Source organism: Echiichthys vipera, assembly GCF_963691815.1.
Source record: "Echiichthys vipera genome assembly, chromosome: 12".
Classification (NCBI taxonomy): Eukaryota; Metazoa; Chordata; class Actinopteri; order Perciformes; family Trachinidae; genus Echiichthys; species Echiichthys vipera.
In genome coordinates this window covers 3,606,953-3,623,896 of record NC_139837.1, presented here as the reverse complement: position 1 = coordinate 3,623,896, position 16,944 = coordinate 3,606,953, and the positions used below count along the sequence as shown (strand labels likewise).

Below are 16,944 nucleotides of genomic sequence, written 5' to 3'. Positions count from 1 at the left end.
AACACAAGCGTACACAGCACAATGTCAGTTGGTAGACCAGAGGACGAGGGCGAGGGGATCCTGCAGGTCTGATATCTAGATTTCAGGGCCCAGTTGAATCAGGTGCGCTGAATCTTTGCCCTCCTGCAACAAAAGAAGCACAATGGACAAAGATATGGCAGACCCTGGGGCCATCACAGCAAACACCGTCTTCCCCAGGTACAAAGCCAACAGCCTCCTTTAACCCACCCACATAATTATTAACTCCCCGGGTTGCTGCAAGAGTGACTTTGGCCGTTTAATTATAGCGGCTTCTCTGTTGGTAAAGGTGTCGGACAACAGGTGATCTGGTGCTGCCGTGATTATGGACGACGAGACCCAGAAGCTCAGCATGAAGCGGGAAGTGGGGCTGGTGGGAGCCGTGTCCCTCATCGGAGGGACAATGATTGGATCTGGGATCTTCATGTCCCCACAGACAGTCCTCTCCACCATTGGCAGCCCTGGAGCCAGCTTGGTTGTGTGGGCGTGCTGTGGCCTACTGGTGATAATGGCGTCTTTCTGCTACGCTGAGCTGGGCACCGTAATCAGAGAGTCAGGAGGGGAGTATATCTACATCCTCAGGACTTCAGGTCCAGTGGTCGCCTTCATGTTAATCTTCAGCTCTGTGTTATTTGTGAGACCTGCTGGCGTTGCCGGCATCTCTCTGAGTTTTGCCCAGTATGTCGTGGCTCCCTTCTACTCAGAGTGCCCCCCTCCGGTGCTGCTGGTGAAGTGCGTGGCCGCGGCTGCAATTCTGGTGCTCGCCACTGTGAACTGCCTTAATGTTCGCTTTGCAATGTCAGTCCAGGTGTTTTTTATGGTGGTCAAGGTTCTGGCCCTGGCGGTCATTATAATAGGAGGCTTGGTGATGCTTGTCAGAGGGCACACTGAGAACTTTGAAGACTCCTTTGAGAACACAAATGTTGGTATCAATCCAATTGGCATTGCTTTCTACCAGGGACTTTGGTCCTATGACGGCTGGAACAATCTGAATTATGTCACTGAAGAGCTAAAACGTCCGGAGGTGAGTACAAGTGTATGAGGTTTTAATAGATAGTGTTATTGCATTTAAGCGAGTCAGCATTAAGACAACTGAAAACAATAACACCACCCAAGAGAGAATATAGAAGTAGTGAGTAGTTACCTTTTACTAAACTTTTATCCGCTACCCCCATTAAGATCCCACCCAGGTAACCGCCTTTTAACCCCTGTTGAGGCCACTAGGAACCCAAATGAGGACACTGCTTTGGATCCACCCCCTTAGACATGTAGATTTAATTGTTGGGAGTGTGAAAATATATGTTGCAGTCCGACAATAACTGTTAGACATGATATAGCAGTGCAGGGATTTGATTGGGATGTGTATTGTCTGATTAAAAGTGTTTTAGATGACCTTTATTTTGGTAAAATACCAAATAACCAGCATGCTGGGAACTCGCCTTGATAGTCACATCACGTGTCATTAATCCAACTGCTTTAGACCTTTTCAAGGTTGTAAACATACAAATGTGTCCAAGTTTATTCCTGTTGCGGTGAATGTGAATGACATCACCTGGCAGGAAGTTAAAAAGGACCAAGGCGGTTGCCTAGCAATGGAATTCCATTAAAAAGGTCTATAGTTACACACTAAATAACACCATTACAACAATCACACTGTCCGTAGGCATATGCTTTAAGGACACTCCTAAGATCCATCCTTACTTGGATCACTTATTGAACATTGAGTGATTTGTTTTAACTGTACTTGGTTTTTGCGTTGGTGTGGTGGTTAGCACTGTCGCCTCACAACAAGAGGGTTCCTGGTTTGAATCCCGGCTGGGGCCCTTCTGTGTGGAGTTAGCATGTTCTCCCCGTGTCTGCGTGGGTTTTTCTCCGGGTTCTCCGGTTTCCTCCCACAGTCCAAAGACGTGCAGGTGTTGGGTTCATTGATGACTCTAAATCACCCGTAGGTGTGAATGGTTGTCTGTCTCTGTTCGTCTCTATGTGTCCTGTGATAGACTGGCGTCCTAACCAGGGTGGACCCCGCCTCACGCCCGATGTCAGCTGGGATCGGCTCCAGCCCCCCGCGACCCCGACAGGGACAAGCGAATGAATGTAAATTGCAGCTAAGGGGTTATTAGAGGCCTAACCTGGAGCACTTATCAAACATTGGAGAGCATTTGTTATTGGGGGGGGGTGTCTGTCCCTGATACTGACGGACATGTATTATTGCTCTATTGAGTTCATACTAACCTGGGTTACCAGTCAAGTGATATGTGGTTCACTTGATAATATTCTCAGGGTGGTTGTCTGTGTTGCCAGTTTCCTTGCTGTTGTAATGCGTCCTTATCTGTGGATTTATGGAGTAAGAAGTGAGCGTTTTGCTGGTGTCCTGTGATGCTATTCTGCAGCTTTCTCTCTGGAAACAAAGCAACGAAGTCTGCCGTAAAAGCTCAGACCCAGATCATCTTTGTCTTCTGCTTCTGTGGTTTCCACCGTGATCCAGAAACACGTTCCACTAAAAACATGTTTACGGAAATTCTGAAACTTTTTTATATGTGCAGAATAGTAGTGATGCCTCGGTTAACCTGCCGACAGAGTGGAACAACAAGTTATTTATTACTTAGGCTACTGTGAACTCTGTTTTGTCACTTTTTGACCTACTTGTGGGTTGACTCAAGTATCACTCCTGTGTGCCTTTCTGCCGACGTAGGCTCGATGCTGCTGCGGCTCTGTCTTTCTATTTTCTAATGCCTTCACTCACTCACTTAATTATGTGTTTATTTAACTTATTGTTAAATATGTTAACTATTTATTTCCTCTATATTCTATATATGTCATCCTCTGTAGGGTATAAGGGTTAATAGAGCTGGCAAAATTATGGAAAATGTTATTTTGATGGCAATACTTTTTCTGGCGACATATTAATGGATGGAGCATTTGGCACTCGTTATTTACATGTAACACGAAACAATCCATCAGACGAGTCAGGTTACAAAGATGATGTAAGCAATTTAGATATTACAACAAATAAAGAAACTAAAAATGGGCAAAGCGCCAAGAGATGATGCGTTTACCAATGAATTCTACAAATGATTGAAAAAACAGTTAATACCCATACTCCCACGGACCTATAACTTCACATCACCAACTGGAACATGGCCGCTACTTTAAATTCATCTATCATGGCAGTTCATAAGGAAGGTACAGACGCTACGAAGTGCCCCTCATACAGGCCAATATCACAACATGGATCATTAAATAATAACTATAATAATAATAATAATAAAGCAAACACACTGTATCAAATAAGTACAAAGTTTTATAAAATAAAGAGGCAGGACTTAAGCCGACAACGTTTTCTCATGAACAGGTTTGTATGATATCTTACAAGAAGTTACGTGTGTATAATATTTTACTAAATATGACCACAATAGATTTGTATGATCTCACAAAACCATACCAAACTCTCTATAACGCCATGACACAGCAACCAGAAGAGGGCCGTGACAGTAATGTTTAGGCACCAAAACTTCCATTACGTGACCGGTCAAATTTAGGGCGCACTCACACTGTGCGTCCATACCGTGCCCCGTGCTTTAGGGTCCTTGTCCCCCCCTCCAGGCCCGTTTGTACTCACACTACCTGGGCCTCGGCGAATGCTTCTTGCTGCCTATACGTCATCACGCCGTAACACGTCACACGCATTGATGACGTCATGGCGATGCGTGGCTTTGTTTCCAAATCTGTCCGTAGACCTCTGAGTTTTTGTGCGTCTTGTCGACTGTTTTTGAATCTTTTCATCGACCAAATCTGCAGTAAACACTCCACCTCCGCATCACACCAACGTGAACCTTTCACCGCCATTGTTTTAAATGTCCGCGCATGGTCCCTCCTTCTTTTTTCTACGTCCCAACAGGCGCACAGGAAATGACCTCAGAACCGCCGTAGGCCTCGTGCTCGTACACGTGCACACGCTGGTGCTCGTGCATGTGCCAACGTGCTTTACAAAAGCCCACCTCTCCCAAACGAGCCGAGGGCGGCAAGCGTGCCGCTCCTAGGCACGGTACGATTGCACTCACACTGGTCAAAGGAACCAGACTTTAGCCGTGAAACATGCTTGGGCACGGTACAGATGGACAGTGTGAGTGCGCCTTAGAGTACAAAAGATGACCGGCATCAAAACAACTGTGTAAGGATTATAAAAATCATGATCATGTGCTGGCACAATAATGACAATGCAGGTGCCAGCGAGCTGTTAATCAGCAGCCTGTTTTATAGCACAGTTCATGTCTATAACCCACTGTACAGTAAAAGCCTTTGAGGAGACAGTCAAACAATGGAGAACGACACACTCAAACTGAAGAGGGAAGTGGGGCTTATAGGAGCTGTGTCATTCATCGCTGGGACCATGATTGGATCTGGGATTTTCATATCCCCCCAGTATGTGCTGTCTGCCATCGGCAGCCCCGGGGCCAGCCTTGTTATATGGACCTTCTGTGGCTTGATAGCCATGCTGGCGGGCCTCTGCTACGCTGAACTGGGCACAGTCATACCAGAGTCTGGAGGAGAGTTCATCTACATTCTGCGGACGGCAGGAAAAGTGGTGGCCTTTATGTTTGTCCTCAGCTTCATCATCGTCATGAGACCTGCCAGCGCCACAGGACTCGCCTTGAGTGTGGCTGAATACGTTGTGGCCCCCTTTTACGGCGGCTGCACCCCTCCACAACTGATTTTGAAGTTGGTGGCTGCCGTAACTATCACGTTGCTGGCCATAGTTAACTCTCTGAGCGTCCGCTTGGCCACAGCCATCCAGGTGGTTTGCATGGTAGTTAAACTGCTGGCACTGGCTGTGATTTTATTGGGAGGCATTGTAATGCTTTTCCAGGGACACACAGATAACTTTGAGAACTCCTTTGAGGGAACAAATGCCAACGTCAGCTCCATTGGCATTGCTTTCTATCAGGGCTTGTGGTCCTATGGCGGATGGAACACTTTGAACTATTTAACCGAAGAACTGAAAGATCCACAAGTAAGAGTTCCACTGTTTGACTTCTGATTTCACATGAACTTTCAGACTCAAGATTTTCCTAATTTACTATATAGTTAATTATAAATTAGGAATATTATGGTTGACAAATCATAAGGCTAGAGAAAGTAAACCTTTGCAATTTGCAGCACAGTCTGATCGACCCACCTACAGCATTGGACAACAGTTTAAATGACAGACGCTAGCATTGCAGTAAGATACCAGAGTCCTTATATGAAGTTATATTGTACTGTAGAACTGTAAACAGTAATTTACAAGCTTCATTCATTCTTGTGAATTTCACATAACACACATTTGTGCATTATAAAAGATGATTGCTGACTCTTTTAGTAACTGTTGTTGTTGGGACTTGATGTCTCAGGTCCGTAGAACTAATCCCATCTGTTTCTGCAGGGACTTCCTGTTCATCAAATCTCATATTACTTGTTCTAAGATAATAAAGTAGTTTAGTTTTCCTCTGGAAATTGCTCCCTAGTCGTGGCTGAGTTGAATGTGGGACGCTGTGATCCTGGGACCCATGTTGCCGTGGAATAGCAGAAGGTTTTATTATATTATTAGGTGTATTTTTGGATCTGCAGCAGTATGCCTTGGACACAGAGGACCAGAGCTGTAAAGGTATTACCAGCTGGGGGCAAGTTGGATCACTTGTCAGGAAGACTGGTACACCCAGACATATAGTTTGGGGGAACTGGGAATTTCTGGCTGAAGGCCTAGAGTCTTCCATTTATTTATGCCTCCACCATTTATTTATGCCTCCAACATCATTATTGGTGTCCACCATAACTCACTGTTGGACTCCAATCACGAAGGAGGCAGTCAAGCGGAAGAAGGCTTGTCCTCCTGAAACAGCAGATGGTGAGTGTGAAGCCAGAAGAACAGCAGCCTCTGTGATCTCAGAAGGTTAGGTGTATGAGAGTTACAGGAGGCCAAGGAGAGGGACTTTAAATTGGCCTCAAACCAATTCTGGCATACCATCTGATCACTCATGAAGGTTAGGCAGGTTGTTTTACCAATGGGTAGAAGGGATGCTGACCTTTGTTTATGATATTGTCAGACAGTGTAAGAAACGCTCTAAGAAACTTCTTATCCTTAACCTGAATCGACACATTCTATGTAGAGAAGTCAGAGTTTAAGGAAGTCGTACCCATTTTTTTGTGGTTGTTTCCGATGTAGTCAAAAGCGTCTGGGGAGCAAATCTGTTACAACGACCGTTATTGATCAAATAATCTGTCAATGACCGAGTATACCGGAGAGGTCACGGGAGTTTAGCCATCCAGTCTACGTGTGCTTTGTGGATTTGAAGATGACTTACAACTATATCTTTTAAAGTATCTCGTAGAGGCTGCTGTAGGAATGTGAAGAACAGGAGTCATTGGTAAATGGACTTGTACTTATATGCCGCCTTTCTAGTCATCTGACTACTCAAGGCGCTTCACAATGTCTGTCACGTTCACACTGATGGCAGTGGATATCTACAGACCATCTAATCATTCACACCACATTCACACACCCATACGCAGCACAGGGAGCAATTCGGGTTTAGTGTCTTGCCAAAGGACACTTCGACATGTGGACCGGGGGGAGATGGGGATCGAACCACCAATCTCTTTAACAGAGGACGACCCACTCTGCCACCAAGCCACAGCCACCCCCCATTGCCGCCCCCCATTGCTGCCTTCTGTCTGGTCCTTGTATAACCGGATGGATAGTTGTTTCCATATTATTGGAAAGAAGCAAATGCTTTCCATGTGGATGCTGAACTCAGCCATGGTCGTGCCTTGTCACTATTTCTGTAGATCTCACGATTGCGTCTCTCTTTTTTTTTTATACAGGCGATGTAGTTTTCCAGGCTTCATCAAGCTGTAAATTCTGGTGCACACTAGGATGACTACAGGCAGTGTAACGTGACAGGAAAGATGAGCAGCATCTCCAAGTAGCCACGGTATTCTGCTAGAAAAGAGCAGGTTGGAAGGGAGTTGCTGCACAGAGAGCTTCAAATATCTTGGGGTCCTCTTGCTCAAAAGTCGGGGTAAAATAGTCAGAGCATCGGCCATGATGCAGGTGTTATACTGAAATTTTAATGGGCCAAAGTGGCTTTTCGGGAGAAACGTCTAAAGAGGTCAAAACTCCAGAAACACTTGTAGAGTATTGAACGACTTTATTGCAGACTGAAGTGTGTGGGTTTTACGATAAAGATGTTCTATGTAATACAAGGGCTCTTTAGACATTTCCCTTATTTCCTTATTTTCTCCATGCACCTTGGAAGTAGGTGAAGTTGTGCCAGAAACCCCACCTCTGCTCCCACAGTCAGTGTGTTTACATGCAGTTTAAAAACCAGATTATATTCGGCAAAATGCCACGAAATCACCTCATCCTGGGTAAAATACCACGGTTAACAGACCTCGATAACTCCTTTACTAACCGGGTATTCTTGCATGTATACGCCTTAGCCAGGGTAAGACGTGATGATGTCACAGGCCTGTTGTTGATCTTAGAAACTGTGACATCATCAGGGTAATTGACGCAGTCACACCTGGTATTTATTTGCAGTGGTTTCTTGACACCAGACTGATGATGGCCTTTAAGCAAAGCCCTGAGACTGGATAACTGGGTAAATGCCTGTCATTTCTTTGGATTAACCTCATATTTGTATAATGAGGATAATCTGAAAGCTGGTCTAAATGCACTTTATTGTCAGCCAGCGCAATGGCCACAGAACAAACAGGCGAGTGTAGCAAAGGTCACGTAGGTTAACTGATGTTAACTGACGGCAAAATAGACTTGCTCATACTTTTTTAAATACACATTTACAGATAACACATTCACAAATCTCTGAACACAGTTAGAAATTATTTTACACATTTACACAGGGATTAAGATAGTTACACAGCTCTCCACACACATTTGCCATTTTACTGCTATAGTAGCGAGCCCATATTCCTACCACTAGATGGACGCAGACTCAGAGGAAGCACCTGGAGGTAATCAGCAAAGTTGAAGACAAACAACCACACCTTACTTTGGTTAAGTAGCTGTGGGATGGTGATTTCACCTCCTTAAAGACATGGCAGCAGTTCATCTGCAGCCAGTTCTGTGCATGTCCACTGTCCACTGCCAGTGCCTTTGAGGAAACAGGCAGCTCTGATGCAATGGAGAACGACGCACTCAAACTGAAGAGGGAAGTGGGGCTTATAGGAGCTGTGTCATTCATCGCTGGGACCATGATAGGATCTGGGATTTTCATATCCCCCCAGTATGTGCTGTCTGCCATCGGCAGCCCCGGGGCCAGCCTTGTGATATGGACCTTCTGTGGCTTGATAGCCATGCTGGCGGGCCTCTGCTACGCTGAACTGGGCACAGTCGTACCAGAGTCTGGAGGAGAGTTCATCTACATTCTGCGGACGGCAGGAAAAGCGGTGGCCTTTATGTTTGTCCTCAGCTTCATCATCGTCATGAGACCTGCCAGTGCCACAGGACTCGCCTTGAGTGTTGCTGAATACGTTGTGGCGCCCTTTTACGGCGGCTGCACCCCTCCACAACTGATGGTGAAGTTGGTGGCTGCCGCAACTATCCTGGTGCTGGCCATAGTTAACTCTCTGAGCGTCCGCTTGGCCACCGCCATCCAAGTGGTTTGCCTGGTTGTTAAGTTGCTGGCACTGGCTGTGATTTTATTGGGAGGCATTGTAATGCTTTTCCAGGGACACACGGAGAACTTTGAGAACTCCTTTGAGGGAACAAATGCCAACGTCAGCTCCATTGGCATTGCTTTCTATCAGGGCTTGTGGTCCTATGATGGGTGGAACACGTTGAACTATTTAACTGAGGAACTGAAAGATCCACAAGTAAGTTTCTGTTTACTATTCATGGATTGTCAAAGATTGAGATTATATACAGTGTGTATTCAATCAACTATGCGATCTACTCAGACTCTAGATCTAAAATCAAGCTCGTACATCGCATTTTTGTCACTCATGCTTTATTGATTTTGTCCGCAAATCAATGATCATTAAGCAAAGCAAGGAATCCACACTGGACACGTACGTCTTTTTATAATCACATGTTTTATATTTACCTGATATTTCCGTGTTTAAACAAATAAACCAGACATGACAGTAAATGACACATGTTTGGAAGTGCAAAGGTTAGTGTTAGTGGACAGAACCACCCCGTCACACACAAGAAGAGTCTTAGAGATGGAAAATTCTGATAAATGATTGCATAAAATAAGACCCAGATTTACAACTACAGTTAATATAAGTAAGACATTAAGCGACTTTTACAATCTTTTATGCTGCTCGAGATGTGTTGATAACGTGTTGATTTAGATTACATCTTCATCGTGTGTCTGCTCTGGGCGAATAACAACAACAACCACAGTATTTCCATCATCATCATCGTCTTTCGGTTATACCATGGCAGACAAAGAACCTGAAGCCCTGAAAACGAAGCGGGAAATTGGGTTGCTTGGCGGCGTTGCACTAGTTTCAGGAACTATGATCTGGTATATTCATGTCCCCACAGTTTGTACTGGCCTACACTGGAAGCCCTGGGGCCAGCCTGGCGGTTTGGGCGCTCTCGGGGAATCGTAGCTATGTTTGCAGCGCTGTCCTGTACCGAGCTTGGGTCAGTCATGTGTGAATCTGGTGGGAACTTCACCTACATACTGAGGATCTATGGTTCATGTCCCGCTATCTTTGCAGAAATCACTTTGATCGTGCTTGTGAAGCCGTCCCGCATTGCAGCAATTGCATTTAGCATTGCAGAGTACGCTCTTGCACCCTTTTACACGGGCTGTTGGCTATTTCTGGTTGTTGCCATGGTCAACATCTTGACTGTCCGGATTGCCGTCAGAATCCAAGTGGTCTTCTCGGTGACCAAGGTGCTGTTGTTGACATTCATCCTAATTAGAGGAATAGTTGAGCTCATACAGAGCTGCAGTGTCATTGTAGAACATGTAAAAGTTGAAAATGCATTTAAAAAGGCACACAATAGTCTTTGAGCACTCTGGGAACTGTGACTGTGGTCTGATGCCGGCCGGTACGACTTGAACCGTGTCACCGAGGAGCTGAAAAGACCAGAGGTGCGACTGTAAAGGGCTGGATTTTTCTTCATTCTCTTTTGAGACGCCACAGTATCTCATCTGATAACTTTTTAAAGATAACCTAACGCTGTCTTATCTAACTGTGATGAAGGTGTGTGTCTATCAGTGTTGTTATCATGGGGTTGGGTGGATGCATGTAAACAGTCAGTGTAAAGCTATCCATATATGTATATACCCCAAAAGAAGGTCACACAGAATGTTTCAATCACTGTGGACGTGTTAAGGTAGTTTTTGTTTTTTTTAACTGCAATTGTATCAGATTTTTGTTTTTGCGATTAACTGTTAAGCTAGCTGGTTTTGACCCGAAAGCAGACCAGATGAGAAGCAGATTCAATGAACAGGTTTTATTTTCAGTTCTTAGAAGAGTCAAAGCACAGAAGACACAGAATCCAACTACGGTTTTAGATAAACAAAGTCCATCAAGTGTCCAGGGAACAGAGGCAGAGCAATCCACAGAGCAGTCAGGTAACAAAGGGCGAACCTCTTTCCGGCAGTGGACAGAAACAGAAAATCCAAACCGGCAGAGTGAATCCAAATACAGGCAGTGTAGCACACAAACTTGTAAGCACAATCTGACAAAGGACACTGAGAAGGCTGAACTTAAATAGGGAGACAGAGACCAATCATTGGGCAGGAGAGAACAAGGTAACAAGCAAACTAATTGGCAGGACAGGTGTGGACAATAAGTGGTGGGAAAACAGGGGGAGTGGCGTCACAGCCACAAACACAAAACCACATGGTCTCCGAACAAAGGCACGGCCAACAGTACACAAACAGACCAGCAGGGTGCCCCGGACCCAAAACCCTGACATTATTCATTCATTTTCAACCGCTTGTCCCTGTCGGGGTCGCGGGGGGGGCTGGAGCCAATCCCAGCTGACATCGGGCGTGAGGCGGGGTCCACCCTGGACCCTATCGCAGGGCACACATAGAGACGAACAGAGACAGACAACCATTCACACCTACGGGCAATTTCAGAGTCATCAATGAACCGAACACCTGTGGGAGGAAACCGGAGAACCCGGAGAAAACCCACAAATGTGAAAGCCTTTGCATCAACATGCCGTTGTAGGAGATGCAGCGTGAAACGTGCTGTGGCTTTCAAAAGAAATGTCAGGTAAATAGTTTATTATTAAACTTCTCGCAAGACAACAACCGAACACATGAACACTGCCCATGGTAGGTGTCAGCAAACGCCTTCAACCTGTAAGTGTAGTTTGGCGTGCAAGCTTGTACACATTGGTCACAACATAAAAACGATGTCGTCTTCTCTTCCTCCAGGTGAATCTCCCCAGGGCGGTTGTGATAGCCATTTCTCTGGTGACCGGCCTGTATCTGCTCGTGAATGTAAGCTACCTGACAGTCATGACCCCGAAAGAGCTCATGTCCTCCAGCGCAGTAGCAGTAACTTGGGGGTAAGACAGCACCGCATATTCATGTCATAGATTCTAGTTGTTTTTTTAATTATTTGTGACAAAACAAGAATAAGAGAACAATATAGACGTATTTAGTGAACACAGATATTTGCAACAGTACTAATAATGCAAACAATATGATAATAGATGCACCGCAAAAGTAAGAAAGAAAAGCAAAGTTCAATCAAATAAATTCAAAGTGGGAAAGAAAATGCGAAAGTGAAGACAAGACAAACAGAGTTTCAAGGGGGGAAAGATCAGAAAGAAGCCAGAAATCCAATTCATCCATCTTCAACCGCTTGTCCCTGTCGGGGTCGCGGGGGACTGGAGCCGATCCCAGCTGACGTCGGGCGTGAGGCGGGGTCCACCCTGGACAGGACGCCAGTCTATCACAGGACACATAGAAACAAACAGAGACAGACAACCATTCACACCTACGGGCAGAAATGGGGAGAATCTGCAACTCCGCGCAGAAGGGCATTTGAGCTAGCAATCCTCTTGCTGTGAGGCGACAGTGCTAATGACCACACCACTGTGCCGCCCAAGAAGCCAGAAATTAATCATTATTTAATCCCTTTCATGTTTGCATGTTTATGTTTGAAATGTCTTGCTGGCAGGGGTGGGAGAGGAATCAACTCTGGGTGTATTGCGTGGGTGTGTTACGCTATTAGCAGCTAATATATCTCATCTCATCTCATCTCATCTCATCTCATCTTCATCCGCTTATCCGGGTTCGGGTCGCGGGGGCAGCAGCTTTAGCAGGGGACCCCAAACTTCCCTTTCCCGGGCCACATTAACCAGCTCTAACTGGGGGATCCCGAGGCGTTCCCAGGCCAGTGTGGAGATATAATCTCTCCACCTGGTCCTGGGTCTTCCCCGAGGCCTCCTCCCAGCTGGACGTGCCTGGAACACCTCCCTAGGGAGGCGCCCAGGGGGCATCCTTACTAGATGCCCGAACCACCTCAACTGGCTCCTTTCAACGCTAAGGAGCAGCGGCTCTACTCCGAGTTCCTCACGGATGGCTGAACTTCTCACCCTATCTCTAAGGGAGACTCCAGCCACCCTCCTGAGAAAACCCATTTCGGCCGCTTGTACTCGTGACCTCGTTCTTTCGGTCATGACCCAACTTTCATGACCATAGGTGAGGGTAGGAACGAAGATTGACCGGTAGATCGAGAGCTTTGCCTTCCGGCTCAGCTCTCTTTTCGTCACAACGGTGCGGTAGAGCGACTGCAACACCGCCCCCGCTGCTCCGATTCTCCGGCCAAACTCACGCTCCATCGTCCCCTCACTCGTGAACATGATCCCGAGGTACTTGAACTCCTTCACTTGGGGTAAGGACTCATTCCCTACCTGGAGTAAGCAATCCACCGGTTTCCTGCTAAGAGCCATGGCCTCAGATTTAGAGATGCTGATCCTCATCCCAGCCGTTTCACACTCGGCTGCGAACCGATCCAGTGAGTGCTGAAGGTCACTGACCGACGATGCCATCAGGACCACATCATCTGCGAAAAGCAGAGACGAGATCCTCAGCCCACCGAACTGCAACCCCTCCCCACCACGACTACGCCTTGAAATCCTGTCCATGAAAATCACAAACAGGATTGGTGACAAAGCGCACCCCTGGCGGAGGCCAACCCCCACCGGAAACGAATCCGACTTACTCCCGAGGATCCGGACACAGCTCTCACTTTGGGTGTACAGAGATTGGATGGCCAACAGAAGTGACCCCCTCACCCCATACTCCCGCAGCACCTCCCACAGTATCTCCCTAGGAACCCGGTCATATGCCTTCTCCAAATCCACAAAACACATGTAGACTGGATGAGCATACTCCCAGGCCCCCTCCAGGATCCTTGCGAGAATGAAGAGCTGGTCCGTTGTTCCACGTCCAGGACGGAATCCACATTGTTCCTCTTCAATCTGAGGTTCGACTATAGGACGAACCCTCCTTTCCAGCACCTTGGAGTAGACTTTACCAGGGAGGCTGAGTAGTGTGATACCCCTGTAATTGGCACACACCCTCTGGTCCCCCTTTTTAAAAAGAGGAACCACCACCCCGGTCTGCCACTCCCTTGGCACTGTCCCAGACTTCCACGCAATGTTGAAGAGGCGTGTCAACCAAGACAGCCCCTCCCAACCCAAAGTTTTTAGCATTTCTGGACGAATCTCATCAACCCCTGGGGCTTTGCCACTGTGGAGTTGTTTGACTACCTCAGTGACTTCCGCCAGGGATATTGACAATGATTCCCCATCAGCCTCCAGCTTTGCCTCTACAAAAGAGGGCGTGTTAGTCGGATTTAGGAGTTCCTCAAAGTGCTCCTTCCACCGCCCGATCACCTCATCGGCTGAGGTCACCAGCGTCCCGTCTTTACTGTAAACAGCTTGGACGGTTCCCCGTTTCCCCCTCCTGAGATGTCGAATGGTTTTCCAGAAGCACCTTGGTGCCGCCCGAAAGTCCTTCTCCATGGCTTCTCCGAACTCCTCCCACACCCGCTGCTTTGCCTCTGACACAGCAGAGGCTGCAGCCCTTTTGGCCTGTCGGTACCTTGCAACTGCCTCCGGAGTCGTCTGGGATAGCATATCCCGGAAGGCCTCCTTCTTCAGTCGGACAGCTTCCCTGACCACCGGTGTCCACCACGGTGTTCGAGGGTTACCGCCCCTTGAGGCACCTAAGACCTTGAGGCCACAGCTCACCGCTGCAGCTTCAGCAATGGAAGCTTTGAACATTGCCCACTCCGGTTCAATGCCCCCAACCTCCACAGGGACGCCAGAAAAGCTCCGCCGGAGGTGTGAGTTAGAGATCTCTCGGACAGGGGCCTCCTCCAGACGTTCCCAGTTCACCCGCACTACTCGTTTGGGTTTACCTGGTCTGTCCAGAATCTTCCCCCATCCTCTGATCCAACTCATCACCAGATGGTGATCAGTTGACAGCTCTGCCCCTCTCTTCACCCGAGTGTCCAAAACATGCGGCCTCAGATCAAATGATACGATCACAAAATCGATCATCGACCTTTGGCCTAGGGTGCTCTGGTACCACGTACACTTATGAGCATCCTTATGTTCGAACATGGTGTTAGTTATAGATAATCCGTGACTAGCACAGAAGTCTAATAACTGACGACCACTCGGATTTAGATCAGGGAGGCCGTTCCTCCCAATCACGCCTCTCCAGGTGTCTCCATCATTGCCCACGTGGGCGTTGAAGTCTCCCAGCAGAACTATTGAGTCCCCTACTGGAGCCCCATGCAGGACTCCATTCAGGGTCTCCAAGAAGGCCGAATACTCTGAACTGTTGTTTGGTGCATATGCACAAACAACAGTCAGAGTTTTCCCCCCTACCACATATAGCTAATATATAATAATATAATAATATATTATATATATATTATATAGCCTCGAGCCGGTGCCCTTAAAGTGAAAATTCGGTGTAAAATCATCCCAGGGTCTTTTTCGGCAAATACACTCATTGAATAAGCCATCGAGAGAATTTTTTTTCGTGTAACAACCATTGACGGAGAAATCCAATTGTGTCGCTAACAGTCGCTAACAGCCAAATGTGGCTAACACTGATTAGCTCAGGGCAGCGCCGTGAAAAGTCTTTTTTAACCTCAAACACTGCTCAAAATAACACCAAACCTCTGCAGCAGCATGAGAAGAGTCCTTAGACATAAAACAAAGCAAGCAATCATCAACCCGAGCTAATCAATGTTAGCCGCATTCGGCTGTTAGCGACTGTCCTGGGATCTCTCCGTTAATAGTTAATAGTGTATTTGCCGAATAAGACCTTGGAATGATTTTACGCCAGAATTTCACTTCAAGCAGTGATTCCAACGCAAGATTGTCACTAGTTAGAAGAATGAAATAAATACGCTTCTTCACATAAACACTGTTAAATGTCAGCAGATCTGAGAGTTTAGGAATCAACAATAACTTTTTTAAACCGTAAAGCAAAATCTGGGAGATGTATCCAAGCCCCATGATGTACTTTCTTCGTGTAGCAGGTACAGCTTTTGAAAACGGAGAGGATGCCGTTGCAGCGTTCACGAGAACTTCCCCCTTCTCCCAACAGGAATAAGGTGTTGGGGAGCTGGGGCTGGATCATGTCTGTGGCTGCAGCATTGTCTGCCTTTGGTTCACTGAACGGGACGTTCTTCAGCGGTGGCCGCGTGTGCTTCGTTGCTGCCAGGGAAGGACACATGGTGAGACTCTCTACTTGAATGTTGTTCAGCCTTAGACCGTCGTCCTGGAGTTTCACCCTGACTTGTGTGTTTGCGTTGTAGCCAGATATTCTGGCCATGGCCCACGTCCGCAGACTGACTCCATCTCCAGCCCTGATCTTCACCACTGTCGTCTCTCTCCTGGTGCTGATCCCTGGAGACTTCCAGAGCATCGTCAACTTCTTCAGGTGAACGCCGCGTCTGCTCTGTATGGCTTTAATGTTGCTATTTGTTCCTTGTTAATTGCATTTAAGAATGTACAACCTGCCGGCATTTGTCTGACATCGCTCTACATTGCTGTCGTCAGTTTCACTGCATGGTTTTTCTATGCCATCACCCTGTCCGGGCTTCTCTATCTCAAGATTAAGAAGCCGGAGCTCCCCAGGCCTTACACAGTCAGTATCACGCTCCATCATCCTAAACAAACATTTGCCTTTTTGTCACACGGGATGAGAATCACCTTGTTCCTGTCTCTTCCTCTCTCCGCAGGTTCCCATTATACTCCCCGTATTGGTCCTCATTGCGGCAGTATTCCTAGTGCTGGCCCCCATCATAGACAATCCTCAGATTGAATACCTCTACGTGACTTTATTTATCTTCAGCGGAGCTTTATTCTACATACCCCTCATCCATTACAAGCTGTGCCCAGGGTGTTGACCAAGTTGACGGTGTTCCTGCAGCTGTTCTTAGAAGTCGCTCCTGTAGAGAAAAACCTGTGAAATGTGTTTTTCCAGTTGGATTACTTGTGCTTTTGAACTACACCTCTTTTTGTAATGACACTCGTCGAACATGGTTTACATTCAATGGCCACTCAGTATTTCTTCCTCCTTTATCTTTTCAATAAGTTTGGTTGTGCGTCAGTGACCCCCCCCCCCCCCCTCTCGTGGCCCAATTTTTTTTTAAAACGCGTGCTACAGTGCCCCTGGAAGCCAAAACGTGTGATAAAGTGTCCCCTAGGAGCCAAAACCCATGCTAAAGTGCCCTCTAGGAGCCAAAACAGGTGCTAAAGTGCCCTCTAGCAGCCAAACCAGGTGCTAAATTGCCCTCTAGGAGCTAAAACATGTGCTAAAGTGCCCTCTAGGAGCCAAAACACATGTTAAAGTGCCCTCTTGGGAGCCAAAACACGTGCTAAAGTGCCCTCTAGGAGCTAAAACATGTGCT

At 46.9% G+C, this 16,944-nt stretch overlaps 1 protein-coding gene across 1 annotated transcript; it reads left to right on the top strand.

Moving 5' to 3' along the window:
• Positions 1-343: 343 nt before the first annotated feature.
• LOC310955152 (b(0,+)-type amino acid transporter 1) lies at positions 344-16,440 on the top strand (the record flags this gene model as incomplete). The annotated part of the gene is made up of 6 exons (XM_083924916.1): positions 344-1,042; positions 11,430-11,563; positions 15,636-15,765; positions 15,847-15,971; positions 16,091-16,178; positions 16,273-16,440. The coding sequence occupies 6 exons, from the start codon at positions 344-346 to the stop codon at positions 16,438-16,440; spliced, it is 1,344 nt and encodes a 447-aa protein (XP_083781042.1).
• Between the last annotated feature and the right edge of the window lie 504 nt (positions 16,441-16,944).